Source organism: Uloborus diversus, chromosome 5 (genome assembly GCF_026930045.1).
Source record: "Uloborus diversus isolate 005 chromosome 5, Udiv.v.3.1, whole genome shotgun sequence".
NCBI lineage: Eukaryota > Metazoa > Arthropoda > Arachnida > Araneae > Uloboridae > Uloborus > Uloborus diversus.
In genome coordinates, this window is record NC_072735.1 from 184,244,964 (window position 1) to 184,260,584 (window position 15,621).

Here is a 15,621-nt window from a genome sequence, read left to right on the forward strand (position 1 = left end):
GAATAACAGAAAAAAGAATGGTGCAATTGCGGCCATAGAGAGTAAAATTGGACCTCCTGTCCCATGGTTAATCTGCGAACTACATACGAGCGCTTTTGCGTCACCTGTTCACATTACTTGATGGTGAAACTGCTGGTCCATGTGAATTTTCGCAGGACCAATAGGTAAATTCCTAGACAGGTGCGACAATTTACCACTGGTCCAGTTTGAAGCAATTACGCTCCTTTTCGTAGTGCTGGACTTTTAATATAATAAAGTATAATTTCATTTCCATTTAAAACTGTATTCTGCACAGTCATTGCAAAAAAAATTGGACTTAAAAAGAAAAAAAATTGCCATGTGCAAAAAGGCTTAAAAAAAGTCAGTTTTTGGAAATTTCACGAAATTTTACGAACCTGTGTGCAAACTTAATGCTGCAAAGAATGTAAATAATTTTGAAGATACATGAAAAGCGTGTTAAAAGGAAACATTTTAATGGTATTAGAACAAAAATTTTAAATCTTATCATTTTCATAAAAATTTTGGAAAATTGACCTTTTTTCGTATTTTTGGAGAAATTTAAGCCTTGGTAGGACCCTCAAGGAGTTGTTCAAACCTGATAATATTTTACATGTGTATTGTTCTTACACATGCACAGCTTTTGGTGGGTATTCCAAATTAAGATTCGAAATTTCATTTTTTTCGATCCACCCTAGTGCCCAACCCTCCCAAGAGCAAGGACTCACTCTCCTAAAGATCGTGAAGGCCCCCCAAAAGCAAGAGCCCCCACCAGAAAAAGTGAAAAATACCCCTCAAAACTCCCCCCCCCCCACCTTAAAACAATTTCAATGGCGCAGTCTGCACCATGACCTCCCCCCTCCCCAGGTGGGCACCTCTGACTGATAGGGGGCTAATATAAATATTTTGGTAACTTTTGATGCTAGTTTGCATGGATTTTTTGATGCAGCATTTCAGGAAACTCTATTGTGCACAGTGGAGGATACAAGTGGAGGGTCCTGGCAGTCATGACCCCCCCCCCTCCCCCAAACCGTCGACAATAGTATCCGTCCACATTGTGTTCAAGCACTGTAATGTGTGCAAAAATAAATATTGTGTGCAAAATGCAATTGATTTCGGTAGTCTTTCAATACATTCATTATTTTTTAAAGTACCTAAATATGTGAAATACAACGTATTTTCATTGCTTGTGAAAGTTAAATGCAACGTTTTGTGTCTTATTCCTGGCTGATTTGGTGCCTTTTATTGACGCCTAAGGAGTTTCAGAAACTATTTGTGCCCAAAACTGTAAGTTTGTTCATGGGGGGGGGGGGGTCTGTATCCGCCCCTGATTGTGCAGTGATGGCTTTATGTCATTCAACTATGGATTTTAGAATTGAAAACAAATAAGATACTTGTATAAGATAAATAAATACCTTTGTGCTGAACAGTAAAGTAAGACAAAACAACGTTAGAAGAAGTACAAATTTGTAAATTACAGCAGACACGTGTTTCGGCGTTACAGGGAACGCCTTTTTCAGTGCAAAAAATAATGAGCTTATGGATGAAAAGACATCCGACAAAAGGCGTTCCCTGTAACACCGAAACACGTGTCTGCTGTAATTTACAAATTTGTGCTTCTTCTAACGTTGTTTTGTCTTACTTTAAGATACTTGTATGTTTCACTTTAATTATTCTATTGTCAGGTTTACAAGTAATTTTGTCACCTGTTTAAGTGATAAAATCACAAGTTTAAAATCATACTGCAAAAACATAAGTGTGTATTTTCTGTGAGAAAGTGTGTCTTATTAGTTCAATTTGGTGTTATAGAAGCTCTAGATAAAGCTAGAAAAAGAATATGTAACATAATGTGAAACAAAAACTAATTATGAGTATCCACAATGGGTTTAACCTTTCAAAATGTTTTGATCTACTTGTGTGTTTTCAAACTGGATTCTTTCATTTGTCAGATAAATTAAAAGAAATAAATGAGAAAAATTTTTAATGAGTCTGTGTGTCACAAAATTTATATTTTTAGTACAATGATGAAAGTGTTACACTAATGTGTATGAAGTAGATAAAAAAAAAAGAACACATCATGGAATAGTTTTTATTAGTTTTTACATAAAATCTGCTGATTTTAAATATTTGATGACTCACCTTTGTGCTAAGAATTATCCACTAAAGGATATTAGTAAAAGTAATTTATACTGGTTTTAATGCTGCATAGACAATTCTAAAAGGAAGAAATAATACAGTTCTGAAAAAAGTCTTGAAATTTTAACAAGAGTGCTAGCACGCATCATATGTTAACATTATCATTATGTATACAGGCATCCCTTGCATAACATGGTACTTGTACAACACAGTTTCCATATTACACAGTATGAAATTTGTGACTATTATAACACAGATTTAATATTACAAGGTATAAAACTTGAATTTAATACTTCACGGTTTTCATATGAAACAAATTTTAAGAGATTGAATTTTATTTTCATCAATACACTGTTAAAAAATTATTTATAAAAAAAGTCTTGTGTAACATGGTTTTGATACAACATAATACGAATCAACCGTGTTATACAAAAGACACCTGTATACTAGGGTGGTTCAAAAATATATGTAAAAAAATATTCTTGATAACAGGACACTCCTCAATATTTTTAGACTTGTGGATAGTAATATACTGGAAGAATTTTGGCTACCTATTTCAACTGAAAGAGGGTGCTCAACCTCCCTCCTCCAAACTTAATCAGTATGGGGAGGAGGGTTAGAAATATACATTGAACTGATTAAAAAAGTGCAGCATAATATAATATACACAAGTAATACACATATGCATTGCAATACAATAATTATTTGCAAAAACAAAAACAGCTGGGGAAATTTAATGTTTCTAAATTTGGGACTTTTTTTATACTACGGCTAATGTTAAATTGAGAGATCACTGAGCACTCTTAAAATTTGAGCAAGAAGCTAAAACTTTTACAGCATAATACTATTAGTAAGTCTTTAAAAAAGAGGGGGGGCTTCCCTTGACTCTAGCTGAAATTTTTTTTGAACCACCCTACTGTATAAGTAAACTTTGTTTAAAAAAAAAAAAAAAATATTATTTTTTTTTTGTTTACAGAGGAATTCTGCCCCCTCCCGCAACCCCCCGTCAATGGGCAGAGGCACTGCTCTGACTGGGGTCCTAGTGGCCGCTTCAAAGTGTGCACCATCTCCTGTGATCCGGATCTGGAGTTTTCTCAACCCATCGCCAAGTTCTACACTTGTGGTGCAGAGGGTATCTGGCACCCACCGTCTGGCCATGGATCCAGCCTTGTCTTCCCGGCTTGTTCAAGTGAGCAGTTCATATTTTAATGCATTACAAGGGCTGAAGGGAGCTTGCCTCCCTGAAAATTATTCTAGGGTGCATTCTTCTTTACTAATAATAAATCTGAAAGTCTGGATCTCTGTCTGGATGTCTGTGACGCGCATAGCGCCTCGACTGTTAGGCCAATTTTCATGAAATTTGGCACAAAGTTAGTTTATAGCATGGGGGTGGGCACCTCGAAGCTATGTTACGATAATTCGATTTTGTTCTTTTTCTATTCCAATTTTAAAAACATTTTACCAAGCAAATTATCATACTGTAAGCAAGTGCAAATTACCATAACGTGGTGGGCGAGAAAATTATCATAATGTGGAACATCGGCGAGCAAATGAACATAGCAAATTGGCGAGAAATTCATCATCCATTATTTGTAAATATAAAAGCTAACCAAATGACCTCTTAATTTTCTACTATGGGCAAAACCGTTCGGGTACCGCTTGTGTATAATATAGACAAATGTAGGAGCGGCATTCACAGAAAATTTTTGACTCTGCAGATATTTTTTCCAAACTGCTAAGGTTAATAAAAAAAAATTTCAAAAATAAATAAATAAATATATATATATATATAAAGGGAATGTAAAAAACAATCCCAGTTTATTTCTGTTAAAGCCTTTCTCCAAAAGCCTTTTAAAGCACATGTGTGAAAAAAAAATGACTGTCAGTTTTCTTCAGTTGGTGAAAAATAAGCATGAACTATATGTTATTGTAAAAATAAATTAAATGAATTAAAGCACTTTTTTTTTACCTCTTTCACATTTGAATATTGGTAGCCAAAAAATGTCTATTTGAGAAATATTCTCACCAATTCAGTTTGAAAGCTAAGTGTAAACTAAGTGTAAATGTTTTTACTCACTTGTATTTCTTTAATAATGAAAAGGCAGTTAATCTTGTCCCTTAAAGGACGCTTGTTTCAAATCACGTATCGGGAGAATCAACGTGTAAACATCAGAACGACTTCGAACCACGTGTTTCGTCAGAAAGAAGGATGTGATGTCAGACCACGAGCGGAGATGATGTAATCTCCCGATAGCTCAGCGGCAAATCGAATGTTCTGGAAACATCCAGATTGAGCTCTTACGTACGCATATCCGGCGTGATATGCATTGAGTGCGCCGTATGTTATAAGCAGGGGGAATGAGAAGGAAATCATTTCCTTCTTCTGCTCGCGTCTCTCATTTTCGACTGACGATAGTCGTATTTTTAAGAGGATCGTTCGCTGTTGAAGCGACGTCCTGCACTGAGGAGATGGCTTTTAGGATTTCGCCATGAGAGTTAGGGACTTAAAATTTTTTTGAAACATTTTAGAATAATTCATGTTAGGGTGTCAAATGTTTTTTTGGAAAGACGTTCTTTTGGAACATGAAGATTGATTTGAGTAGTGTTGAAATCCCTCATACTTGTTTATACCATTTATCGATGTTAAAGTTTATTTACAGTTGTTAATTATTGGATTTATAAATAAAATGATTTAGCCTTTCAACTTGAATTCTGACATTTCATTCACTTGATAGCTAGAGAAATGTGAAATAGAAAGGCATCTGCTAAACTTGGTGTTTACCTTCCTTGCGGGAGTTAGACACAATTTGTTAGGTCAACAAATATAAATTTAATTCTTTATTTAAGGGTGAGTTAGGTAAAATAATTATTTGCAGAAAATTTTCCAGTTAGGATTTGTGTTCGCAGAAAGCTTTTCATTTTATCTAAGTTTGCTAGGGTGGATGCTTAATTCTGGGGTGCACCTCCTAAGGATTAGAGCGCACCCCCCCCCCCACTAAATGTCGCAAAGAGCCCCTCAAAAAAAATTTAAAAATACCCCTAAAAACATCCCCCCCTAAAAATTTCAATAGCGCATTCTTCACCAACCCTCCCCCCTTTAGGTGGGCACCCCTGTTTTATGTAAAAAAATCATTGAAATTCTCTTTTCTGGCTATTTTACTGTGTTTGTGATAGCAAGATTTTTGCTTTCGGTATTTTACTGGTTCCAATGTGCATCTAAAGGCGTTTTTTTTTAGTTTTAGTAAACATTTTCATTCCCATAAGACCAGTGTAAATGAAGCAGAAGTAATAAAAAAAAATATAGAAAATCAGCATTTGCCACTGCATCAAATGTGATCAAATCATAAATTTGACAAAATAAACCTATTTGGCAAATGTATTGGCAAACAGCAAATTCTCAGAAATTTTTTAAGAAAAAAAAGTTTTCCTCTCAATCTTCAAAATTATTAGAAATTTGCAAAAAAAAAAAAAAGGGGGGGGGGGGGGTTTAAATTGTTTTAAATTGGTTTTAAATGTTAATTGTACTTAAATTTATGCTGCATATTTAAAATATAAGCTTTTGCATTGTACACTATACAAAATTATTAGGGTCTGGTGGGGTAAAGTGGTCATAAAATCGTATGTTTTCAACTTAGGTGGAAAATAAATGCAACAAATTCTTTAAAAACTTCAACTTTTTTTGTTGTTATTTTACATTGCATTATTAAAGAACACGGTACATTAAATTTTAGGAAGAAAAATATTGATTTTATTAGTTTTATAGAACTTTCTTTTCCCTATGTTTTTATGACCACTTTACCCCATGGGGTGGGGGAAAGTGGTCATAGCATGGGGTAAAGTGGTCATAGTTAAAAATAGATGCAAAACCATTATAAAGAACCCTAATACTTGTATATTTCAGTTGTTTTTATAGTTACAAGTATATTCACGAGTATATGCGTGTATACAAGAATATATACATGTCGTGTTATACAAGAGTAAACACGTTCCTATATGAGTAGATACATGTATAAATCAGATACATTTACGCACGTGCCTACTCAAGTATATACGTGTATATACGGGTATATAAGCATGTATACGTGATTACCTACAGGAGTTTATACGTGTCTAAATGAGTACGTAGGTGTCACATATATATACGTGCCACATATATGTGAGTGTCACTTGTATATACGAGTATATACGTGTATAAACGAACATCATATGCGCGTATGCACTTGTATCTCGAGAAAATACGTGCATACTTGAGTATATGTGTGTATAGTAGACGTATATACGCATATGTAAGTGTACATACATACATATGCGGGTATACACAAGTTAATTCGTGGATCCATCCAGTGCGTCTTTGGTATGTCTCTACTCACGTATATACAATATGGAAGCACGAGTACGCTTATATACATGTCGGCTTACAGAGTGAATCTAAGCTCTTGGACAAAAATCAAAGGGGTGTGAGAGGGGAGGATAAGAAGCAAAGAATCATAAGGAAATTATAATCACTGACGCGCTACATGCACACAAAGCCAGAAAGTGATGGATGCAAAGCAGGGCACAAATTTGTTGCTCAAAGGTGATTTTACGTAACATTTTAGTTTTTAAGAAATATTTAGAGCAGTTTTTGAAAGTTTCGATCTGTAGTAGCTCTAATACACGCTACGCAACAAAGGCGCAGCGACTGATGAAAGTTTTTCAAAAGTCTCGTTATTGCAACAGAGAGGGATCTGTGAATGCGACGCATGTATTACAGCTAAAGGCCGCAAATTTCATCAATCGCTTTAAAACTTTCTTAAGTCCTAAAATGTTGTGTAAAATTGTATTTGTGTAACATATATATATATATATATAAATTTGTGACTTCTTTTGCGTCCATCAATTTCTCATTTTGCGTGCATGTAGCGCGTCAGCATTGTGTTTGTGACCATATGTTCCTTATTGATTCTTACTTCTTATCCTCTCCTCTAACACCTTTTAATAATTTGCTCAAGAATGTAAACTCAGCCTATATACTTAAAATACACCACCAGCTCAGTTATTCCATCAGTTTCGTTCTTTTTAGCACTCATCAGCCCGGAATAGGAATCACATGAGCTGGTGGCGAAGAGCTGGTGGTGTATTTTAAGTATTTCTGCCTTAGCCCTGGCTTAGGGCGGTAACTTACTACAAAATCACCCTATATACTTTTATATCATATGCTTGTATGTAAGTGTCTACTCGAGTACGTATGCGTATAGACGTGTCTACCTGAGTACATAAGTGTTCTTATATATACGTGTTTACGAGTGTAAGCAAGCATATACGTGTATAGTAGAATGTATGGCTGTATAAAAAATACTTGCAGATACCCATATACGTATTTATTGGCGCATTTATGTGAATATGTCTATGTACATGTCTACACGAGTATATATTCGTATATATACGCATATACTCGTATATTTAACCCCGTTTACTGTAAAAACAATACATATTAAGTAAAATTAGTATTTAATTTGTATCTGCCTCCTACCTAAAGATTAAGTGACATTAGAAGAACAATATTCGTTAAGCCTAATATTATGACCACTTTACCCCATCTTACTTAAATTGTTCTAAAAAATATCTAAAATAAATTCAGCTAACTGCTAATTAGTAAGAGTTCTTGAGACATGTAGGAAGCTTCCTGTACAGTCAATCTGTTCCTAATTCTAACAAACAAAATTTCCAAAGGATGTTAAAATAGGTGTTTAGATTTTAAAATTTTTCATGTTCACGCAAAATATTTTTTTTTACCGAATAAAATTTTGCCAGTTGTAAAATATTGTATTCAAAATGTAGTTTCTAACTGCCTTACTCTAAAATAAAATTTTCACATTCATTCAAACATTCATTTCCAAGCTATAACCATTTATTTGACGTATGACCACTTTACCCCATTGACCACTTTCCCCCACCAGACCCTACTTTGTTTTCTGTTTGAAATTTTCTAAAAGAATGAAATTACAATCAAAATTTACCTTGAATTTACCTTCTGGAGGATGAGGGATTGATCATAACGGTCCTTATATGGATATCCATCCACTATAATATTAAAATCTGTTCGCGTCTGTCTGTCTGTCTGTCTGAAGATCGATCTTCTCGAGAACCACTGCGAATCGGGAGTCAAACGAGATACCTATCAATTCGAAATTTTCCAAAGAAAACAATAGGACCAATCTCATAATTGTACGACTTTAATTAGCGGAGATATTAATTAAAACGTTAATTAACATAATGCTATTCAGGAATTTTTATTTCTTTCCTGTTGCCATTTTGCATATGGGTGAGCAAATAAAATTCTAATAATTGTGTCAAAAGAGATTCTTTTGGCTGCTGTCCAAATCTTAAAACAACGTTTCCATCCAGAATTTCATTTTTAATTAGTTTAAAATTGGTTGCTCTATTCGGATATTTATCGTCTGTCCTTTCTTATTTTTTCACATTCAACGTTCTTAACTCTTTTCAGCATATAAAAAATGTTTCTTTAGTAATGTTTATTGATTGAAGTGTAAGTTTATCATTCACCGGCCTCATATTTGGGTACATTTAGGATGTGCGACTAATTATGTTTATTTTGTTGGACTTTTTTCCGTCACATGGGTGAGTTTTCGAATTGTAATAACTCTCTTTTTCCTCCCTGTTTCGATTTTTGCAATACAGTTTGTATCGTTAAAAGAACACGTTAAATTAAGATTGTTCGGATTTCTTTAAGTGAAACAGAGTTGAACAAAAAAGATTGTTTTTAAGGATTTTAACTAAAGCTTAATTGGAATCTGATGGCTTGATATTAAATTAATGCTTATTGGTATTTAATAAGTCTTGGTGCTTTAGTTTCACGTAATCAACAAAAAAGTGTGTGTCATTTTATGTAAAAAGCTGATTGTATAATTGTACATAAATATTTCAGATATATTCTATCAGATTTAATTCAGTTTAAAGTGAGCACATATTATAGTTGAGAATGCATATATTTTTCATCTTTTGTGCTAATTGAAAATACTCATAACTTGTATTATTGATAAATATGATTAACGTTAAAGAGGTTTTTGCCAAAAATATGCTCTACTGGTGTTTTGCAAACCTTGCATTACGCGTAATTATTTACTCCTTAGCGCTTTAGAAACTGATGTCAGAATAATACAAAAACATCAATTGAACAGCTCTTTCATTTTTTAAGTAGCCCGTGCAACGCCGGGCACGCAGGCTAGTAATTCATATTAAAATTGGTCTTTATAAATATCATGTATGTCTACTTATGCATGGTAGTAATTTTATAAAAAATAATTTTTATTTTTTGCAGAACGAAGACCAGCTCAAAAGATTTTCCGCATAGGAATGAACTTCCCATCTTCTGTGGTTTGTTCCGAATCTGGTAAAAAAATCTTGAAATCACGAATCGAAAACAATCTTCTCCGGGTGAACCGCGAATGGAGGATATGTTCGGACAATGTGCCGGGAGTTTGCAACGGTCTCAAAGTGAAAGTTCAGTGCAGCAAACAACCGAGAATCGCACGGCAACTGGAAAGCAATGAACTGTACATTGTAGAAATCTCTTTCCCTGCAAATAAGTAAGTGTTCAAATATTTTTTGTGAGCTTAATTAATTTTGTATGTTGGCTCCCTTAAATTTGATTGTGCAGTACAATAAATGTTAAATGCTGGTCTGGTCACTCGTTTACACGCCCAAGTAGTGTAGTAGATGTAAAAACCATTAAGTAGAGTAGATCTAAAGAGCCATTCCACTGTCAGGTGCAGGACAAAAATACACTTAAATTTCATCAACATTTCGTCATATCTCTTAATATTTTAATGAAACAGGGGCAAACAATTTTTTTAATCTTTATATTTGATACAAAGATACTCCTGACATAATTATAATTTTATTAAAAAAATTTTGTTATTTAAAATAAAATTTATTTACATGCGTCATGTGCGAGGACATCCAAAATCAACCTCTGGTAACTTGCTTATGAATAAGCTAATATTTTGGCTCTATTAATGCAAAAATGACGAAACAAATTGTAGATTTTGAAAGCTATGGTTCCAACGTTAAGGAAACATATCTCATTAGTTTAGAAATAATTATTTAAAGCATTGAAAAAAATATGTATAGGCTCATTCCATTGAAAATGGTCATTTTGTCCCTCATGTGACGGTTCCTATATTTCATAAAAAAGAAATAATTTTTGAAGAATGTTTTTGCTTAAGTAGTCACACATTCGTTTGTGGTTTCTTAAGCAACAAAATTTTGTTCATCATCCTTTTAAGTTATTATATTTTATGAAATATTTGAAGCATCAAGTGCGGGACAAAATTACCGTTTTCCGTGGTATGGCCCTAAAGCAGTAAGTAGTGTAGAGCTGAAAATCAGGTTTTAACACGTCAGATTTCAGTGACCTTGGAGGGTTTATATTATTCGAAGGGAGGGAAAAGAAAGAAATATGATTGTCTAAAAAGCAATTTTTCGCTTATTAAGTTAAATTTGGTGTGTGTATTTAAAGGGGTTGATCCTCCTCAACTGGAAATTGAAGGAAAGACATAATAAATTTGAGTCGTCAAAAATTCGAGTTACTGAAAATCTTCCAAAAATCATTCCATTCAAAGTACCCCTTAATGAAAATGAACACTAAGAACTCACCATAATTTATTCAAAATAAATATTAAAAAGAGTTTGGCAGGGTTTTTTTTCCCCCAACGTCAATTACATTTTCCAAATGGGAAATGGCATTAAATCTATTAAGTCCATATCATTAATTCATTAAAAGCCACATCATGCATGCATGGCACTTTCTGTTTATTTACAGCAAGAGTTCTCAAACTTTTAGACATTGCGACCCCCTTTTTAAACTAAGTATTTTGGCGACCCCTCAAAGTTTTAACTCTGTTTAAATCCTAAAACAATAATTATAAACTTCACAAATGGTTAAATTTTATTCTTAGAAACGCAAGTAAATGGTAAAATAAACATGAATTTTTGTCTTTTGAATTATTTGTAATAAGAGACAGTAGTAGACCTTACTGATTTTATAATCTTGCAGTTGTTTTATGACAGCAATAAATTAATTTTAACACAGTTAATTAAATTAATAAAAACACAGCAATAAATAATTATTTGTAAAACTTTTTGTCCACATCTCGCAACTCCCCCCCCCCCTGATCTCATCCTTAACTTTGAAAAATCCCGATTTAGAGATTATTTTTTATTATTTGGATGATGAATTCTACAATGTCATCATCTGAAGACTAAGGCAAAGACTAGAACGAGTGGACTAGTCACTCAAGTTGAAGCTGAGATAACGTTTATTCCAGAAACTTGACCGTTGTCCACTGCTGACAGAAAACAGCTGCTGAAACATGTCTCCCCTCCCACATACCCGCAGAGAACACGACTGTGAAAATCACAAACAAAAGAGAGAGCCTGAAAATGCATTCCTCGTTCCCAAGATTGCATGAGTTGGGAAGATAACAAACTATTCTGATAGTAAAAGGCAAAGCCGTTTAAAAATACGAGTATTAGGGGATTGAAAGTTTTTTGAAGGCAATGGGGGGGGGGGGGGAATTTGAGATATTAAGAAGGCCCACAAAGTATTTAGGGTTAAAGAAATAAAATTTTATTAACAAAGCAAGAAAGTTCCAGGGATTTTTTTTTTTTTTTTTTTTTTTGAGATACTATCGAAAAATTTGAGTTATTGAAGTTTAAGTTATTGCGAGTTGACTGTACATTCAGTTAATAATTGCTGGAGGAAAAAAAAACATTTTTTTTTATTCAGAAAAAAAAACAGTTTAAAAGATTGTTTACATGTAATTTGTTTTCATTTTTCAGGGATCCTGTTGTTAATATAAATACTCAGCAGCAATCCAACATCCAGAAAGTTCTTGAATCCGCCATTCTGCAAAATCAAGCTTTCGACATACATGACACGCTGCCCAACGTTTTGCCTGATTTGACTTCCTTGGACATGGTTACTGACTACACTTGTCCGTCTGGCCAAGTGGTGGTTGCTCCAAATTGCGGTATGTTTCATTGTTTTAAAAATCTCCAGTTCATTACTTATCTATTGATAAAATTCTGAATATTGCTTTGTTTGCATGGAAGCTCACAGGGTCGTAGCTCCTGTACTTCTTTTGAATTTTGAGCGCATTTTTACAGATTAAACATTATTCAAACTATTTAAATATGACATAAGTTCTTCAGACTATAAGGCAACTGCATTTCTTTAGAAATTAAGCCCTTGAGGGAGTTGGAAAGGTATAAATTAACTCCATAATTTCGTATATAGATTTGACTCCAATGTATTATAAAAATCAATCAAACCTTATTAACATCACACATAACGTTGTTACACCTCAAGAGGTCGTCGCTCAATTCAATTACAAATCTATCGAACGCGATCTCTCGAATCTTTTACCTTTCAAGAATGAGGTGTTGCCATTCGGCAGTTTGTGTAAAATGAAATAAAGAAATATATTTGACAATTGAAATACATTACAAATATGGAAAAGGTGTTGCCTTATTAGAGATAATCATTGCGTGGGAACATTATTAATTGAGAAGGGCACTTCACCCTCATTCGAAGCAGCACTATTGTCTCACTAGATGCTGAATGAGTAGATGAACTTTTCCAGTTTTTGGGTTCCATATTTTAAAATTTCCGTGTAATTTTCGGAGCTTTTACTCAAGCATATTCAAATAAAGGAAAACTTGCCTGTATTGACATCTTGTATTTTTGTAAAAGGGTTTTCTTCCTTAAAGTTCAAAATTCCTGAATCATCCACGTTTCATTTATTCTTAAACAAAAATATCATTTGATTAATTTTATGTTTAGAATTTTTATTTAGGCTTACTTAAAATATGATTCAAATAAAAAAAAACCTATCTGCAGTGCAATCCCGTATTTTTGCAAAAGAGCCTCCTTTCCCAAAATCCAAGTTGTGAACCATGCATGTTTTATTTATTCTTCAACAAAAATATCATTTGATTAATTTTGTGTTTAGAATTTTTATTTAGGCTTACTTAATGATTCAAATGAAAGAAAAACCTATCTGCAGTGCAATCCCGTATTTTTGCAAAAGATACTCCTTTCCCAAAATCCAAGTTATGAACCATGCATGTTTTATTTATTCTTCAAAACTAAACAAGGATATTAATTGCAATGGTTTTATGTTTACAAAATTTTTATTCATGTAAAAAATTTTCTTTCTTCTTTCAGTTGAATGTGGTCTGGGAACATTTTACGATAACTCGAGCAGGAGCTGCCTTTCCTGTCCTGTTGGTACATACCAAGATGGTACGGGTCATTTGACCTGCAAAGCTTGTCTTCAAATCGGAGACAAGCAAGGAACAACCGAAAGCACTGGAGCAAGATCCATTTCTGAATGTAAAGGTAAGAGTATTTTCTGTTTTTTAAGTATATATTCTGAATAAAAAGAAAAAATGAATCAATCCAATGTGCAAGATAGTGTTACATGAGATTAGTGCATATTGCTAAGTTATACCTATCCTTTAAACACACAACTGAATAATGTGCTGAAAAGTGGAACAAGTCTTTTTGTTTCCTTTTACAAAAAAGGAAGTATTGTATTTGAGAAAAAAATTTCACCCAAAAATTTGCCTTAATTTCCATTTTGCTCACCCCCAAGTGAATGTTGAGTTTTTTTTTCAACCTGACCACATGTGGATATATATGTGCCTAGGAACGTACAGACACCAGAAATATCCATTTTGACGATCCCCGAGTTAATTACAACGAGTTTTCTCGTGACGTCTGTATGTATGTATGTATGTGAGTATGTATGTATGTATGTCACATAACTCAAGAACGGTATGTCCTAAAAAGTTGAAATTTGGTAAGTAGACTCCTAGTGGGGTTTAGTTGTGCACCTTCTTTTTTGGTTGCATTCGTATGCTCCAAAGGGGGTCTTTTGCTCCTTTTTGGGGGGAAATCATTGTTAATTTCGATGTAAACTCACGTGGTGCTATAATTTGGCGGACACTTGGCAATATATCGCCAGTCTTTTGGTTGCCAAGTTTTTTCGCCAACTTGGCGACAAATTTGGCGTTTTTTTTTATTTTAAATCTGATCAATTTGGCCACTGTTGGTGATATTTAGAGAGTAAACTATTGAATCATACTAAAACTGCCAATATTCAGAAAATGACATTAAATTGGAGTAAAAGGAAGTCATGTGATGCACACATCAGCTCATTCTTTTTTATATCTCCCATGGTGTTTGAAATCTTGTTTAAAATAAATTGTCTTTTAGAGCAGTGTTACTTGAAAATACATTTGTACTTTAAGTTATATGAAATATAAATTACCAGGGGGGCATTGCATATTAGACATGAAGTATGATCAAAAAAATGTCCGGAAACTCTGTGTTTTATTTGGGGAAAAGCTTTTAAGAAAACAAATGAATTTCCAACTACAATTCTTTGATGTTTGTTGAAATTTTTGAAAAAGTACTTACTGGAAATTTGCTCTTGATCATAAGATATAATTTTCAATAAGTGGGCTTTAACTTATATTGAGGGGTTTTTTTTTCTTTTTCAGAACGTTGCCTCCCAGGAATGTACTATGACGATACAGCTAACCTGTGCCGCCCCTGTGGCCATGGCTTCTATCAGCCAAATGAGGGAGCATTCAGCTGTTTATCTTGTGGTCCTGATTTAACCACAAAAAGCAATAAAGCAATATCGCTCCAAGAATGCAGAGGTATTGCTACACATTTGGATGTTTGGATTCTCCTTTTTTAAGAATCTTCCTTGGAGATTTTCTTCTTCACTATCATGAAATAAGTTTATGAAGTTATTTGATAATTTTTAACTATCCAAGGTCACTATACTACTTTTTGTCTACTTTTTTATTTATTGGGCTTGAAACCAATCTTGAATATCTTTAAAAACAGGACAGTCCGTGAAGTGCCGAAGTCTTAGGTTCATTAAAAATAATGCAAACTTGCATTGATGCATTCTAATGCATTCAGTTTTGTGTTAAATAAATGAAACATGAGCAACTTTAGGTGCATAGGCTTTTTTTTTTTTTTCTTTCCGCTGAACAAAATTTCTGTGTATCAGCTCCAACAAATAACAAACTAAATACAGTAGGCGCCGCTTAATATGATCACTTTGGGATAAATACAATTTGATAACAATAATTGACTGATAATAATAACGGAAAATAATCCAGGAGACACAAAATAATGATTTTTTTTCCAATTAAGTGCATTTATTTTGGCTACCTCAAATTAAAATCACAATGACTCAACTAAACGCACTTTCAAATTATAAATTATTAAATTAACAGAATGGAAATATCTGAGTTATAAAAAGTTAAAGCCAAATTATGCAGTTTTTAATCACATAGTAATAGGTGAAAGTAAAATATGACCGTTTTCCCTGACATTCGTAAACCAGTTTCAAAGCACATTCAGCTTTTCTATCTTTTCCAGCATGGTTTTGCTTGTTGTTT

The 15,621-nt window shown here is 33.5% G+C and overlaps 1 protein-coding gene across 1 annotated transcript in view; it reads left to right on the forward strand.

The window, feature by feature from the left end:
• Positions 1–15,621, forward strand: part of LOC129223332 (sushi, von Willebrand factor type A, EGF and pentraxin domain-containing protein 1-like) — a 161,484-nt gene that overhangs the window by 127,694 nt on the left and 18,169 nt on the right. The window contains 5 exon segments of the mRNA XM_054857898.1: positions 3,110–3,322; positions 9,455–9,722; positions 11,977–12,167; positions 13,364–13,537; positions 14,704–14,865. Coding sequence (XP_054713873.1) covers positions 3,110–3,322; positions 9,455–9,722; positions 11,977–12,167; positions 13,364–13,537; positions 14,704–14,865 — 1,008 coding nt within the window.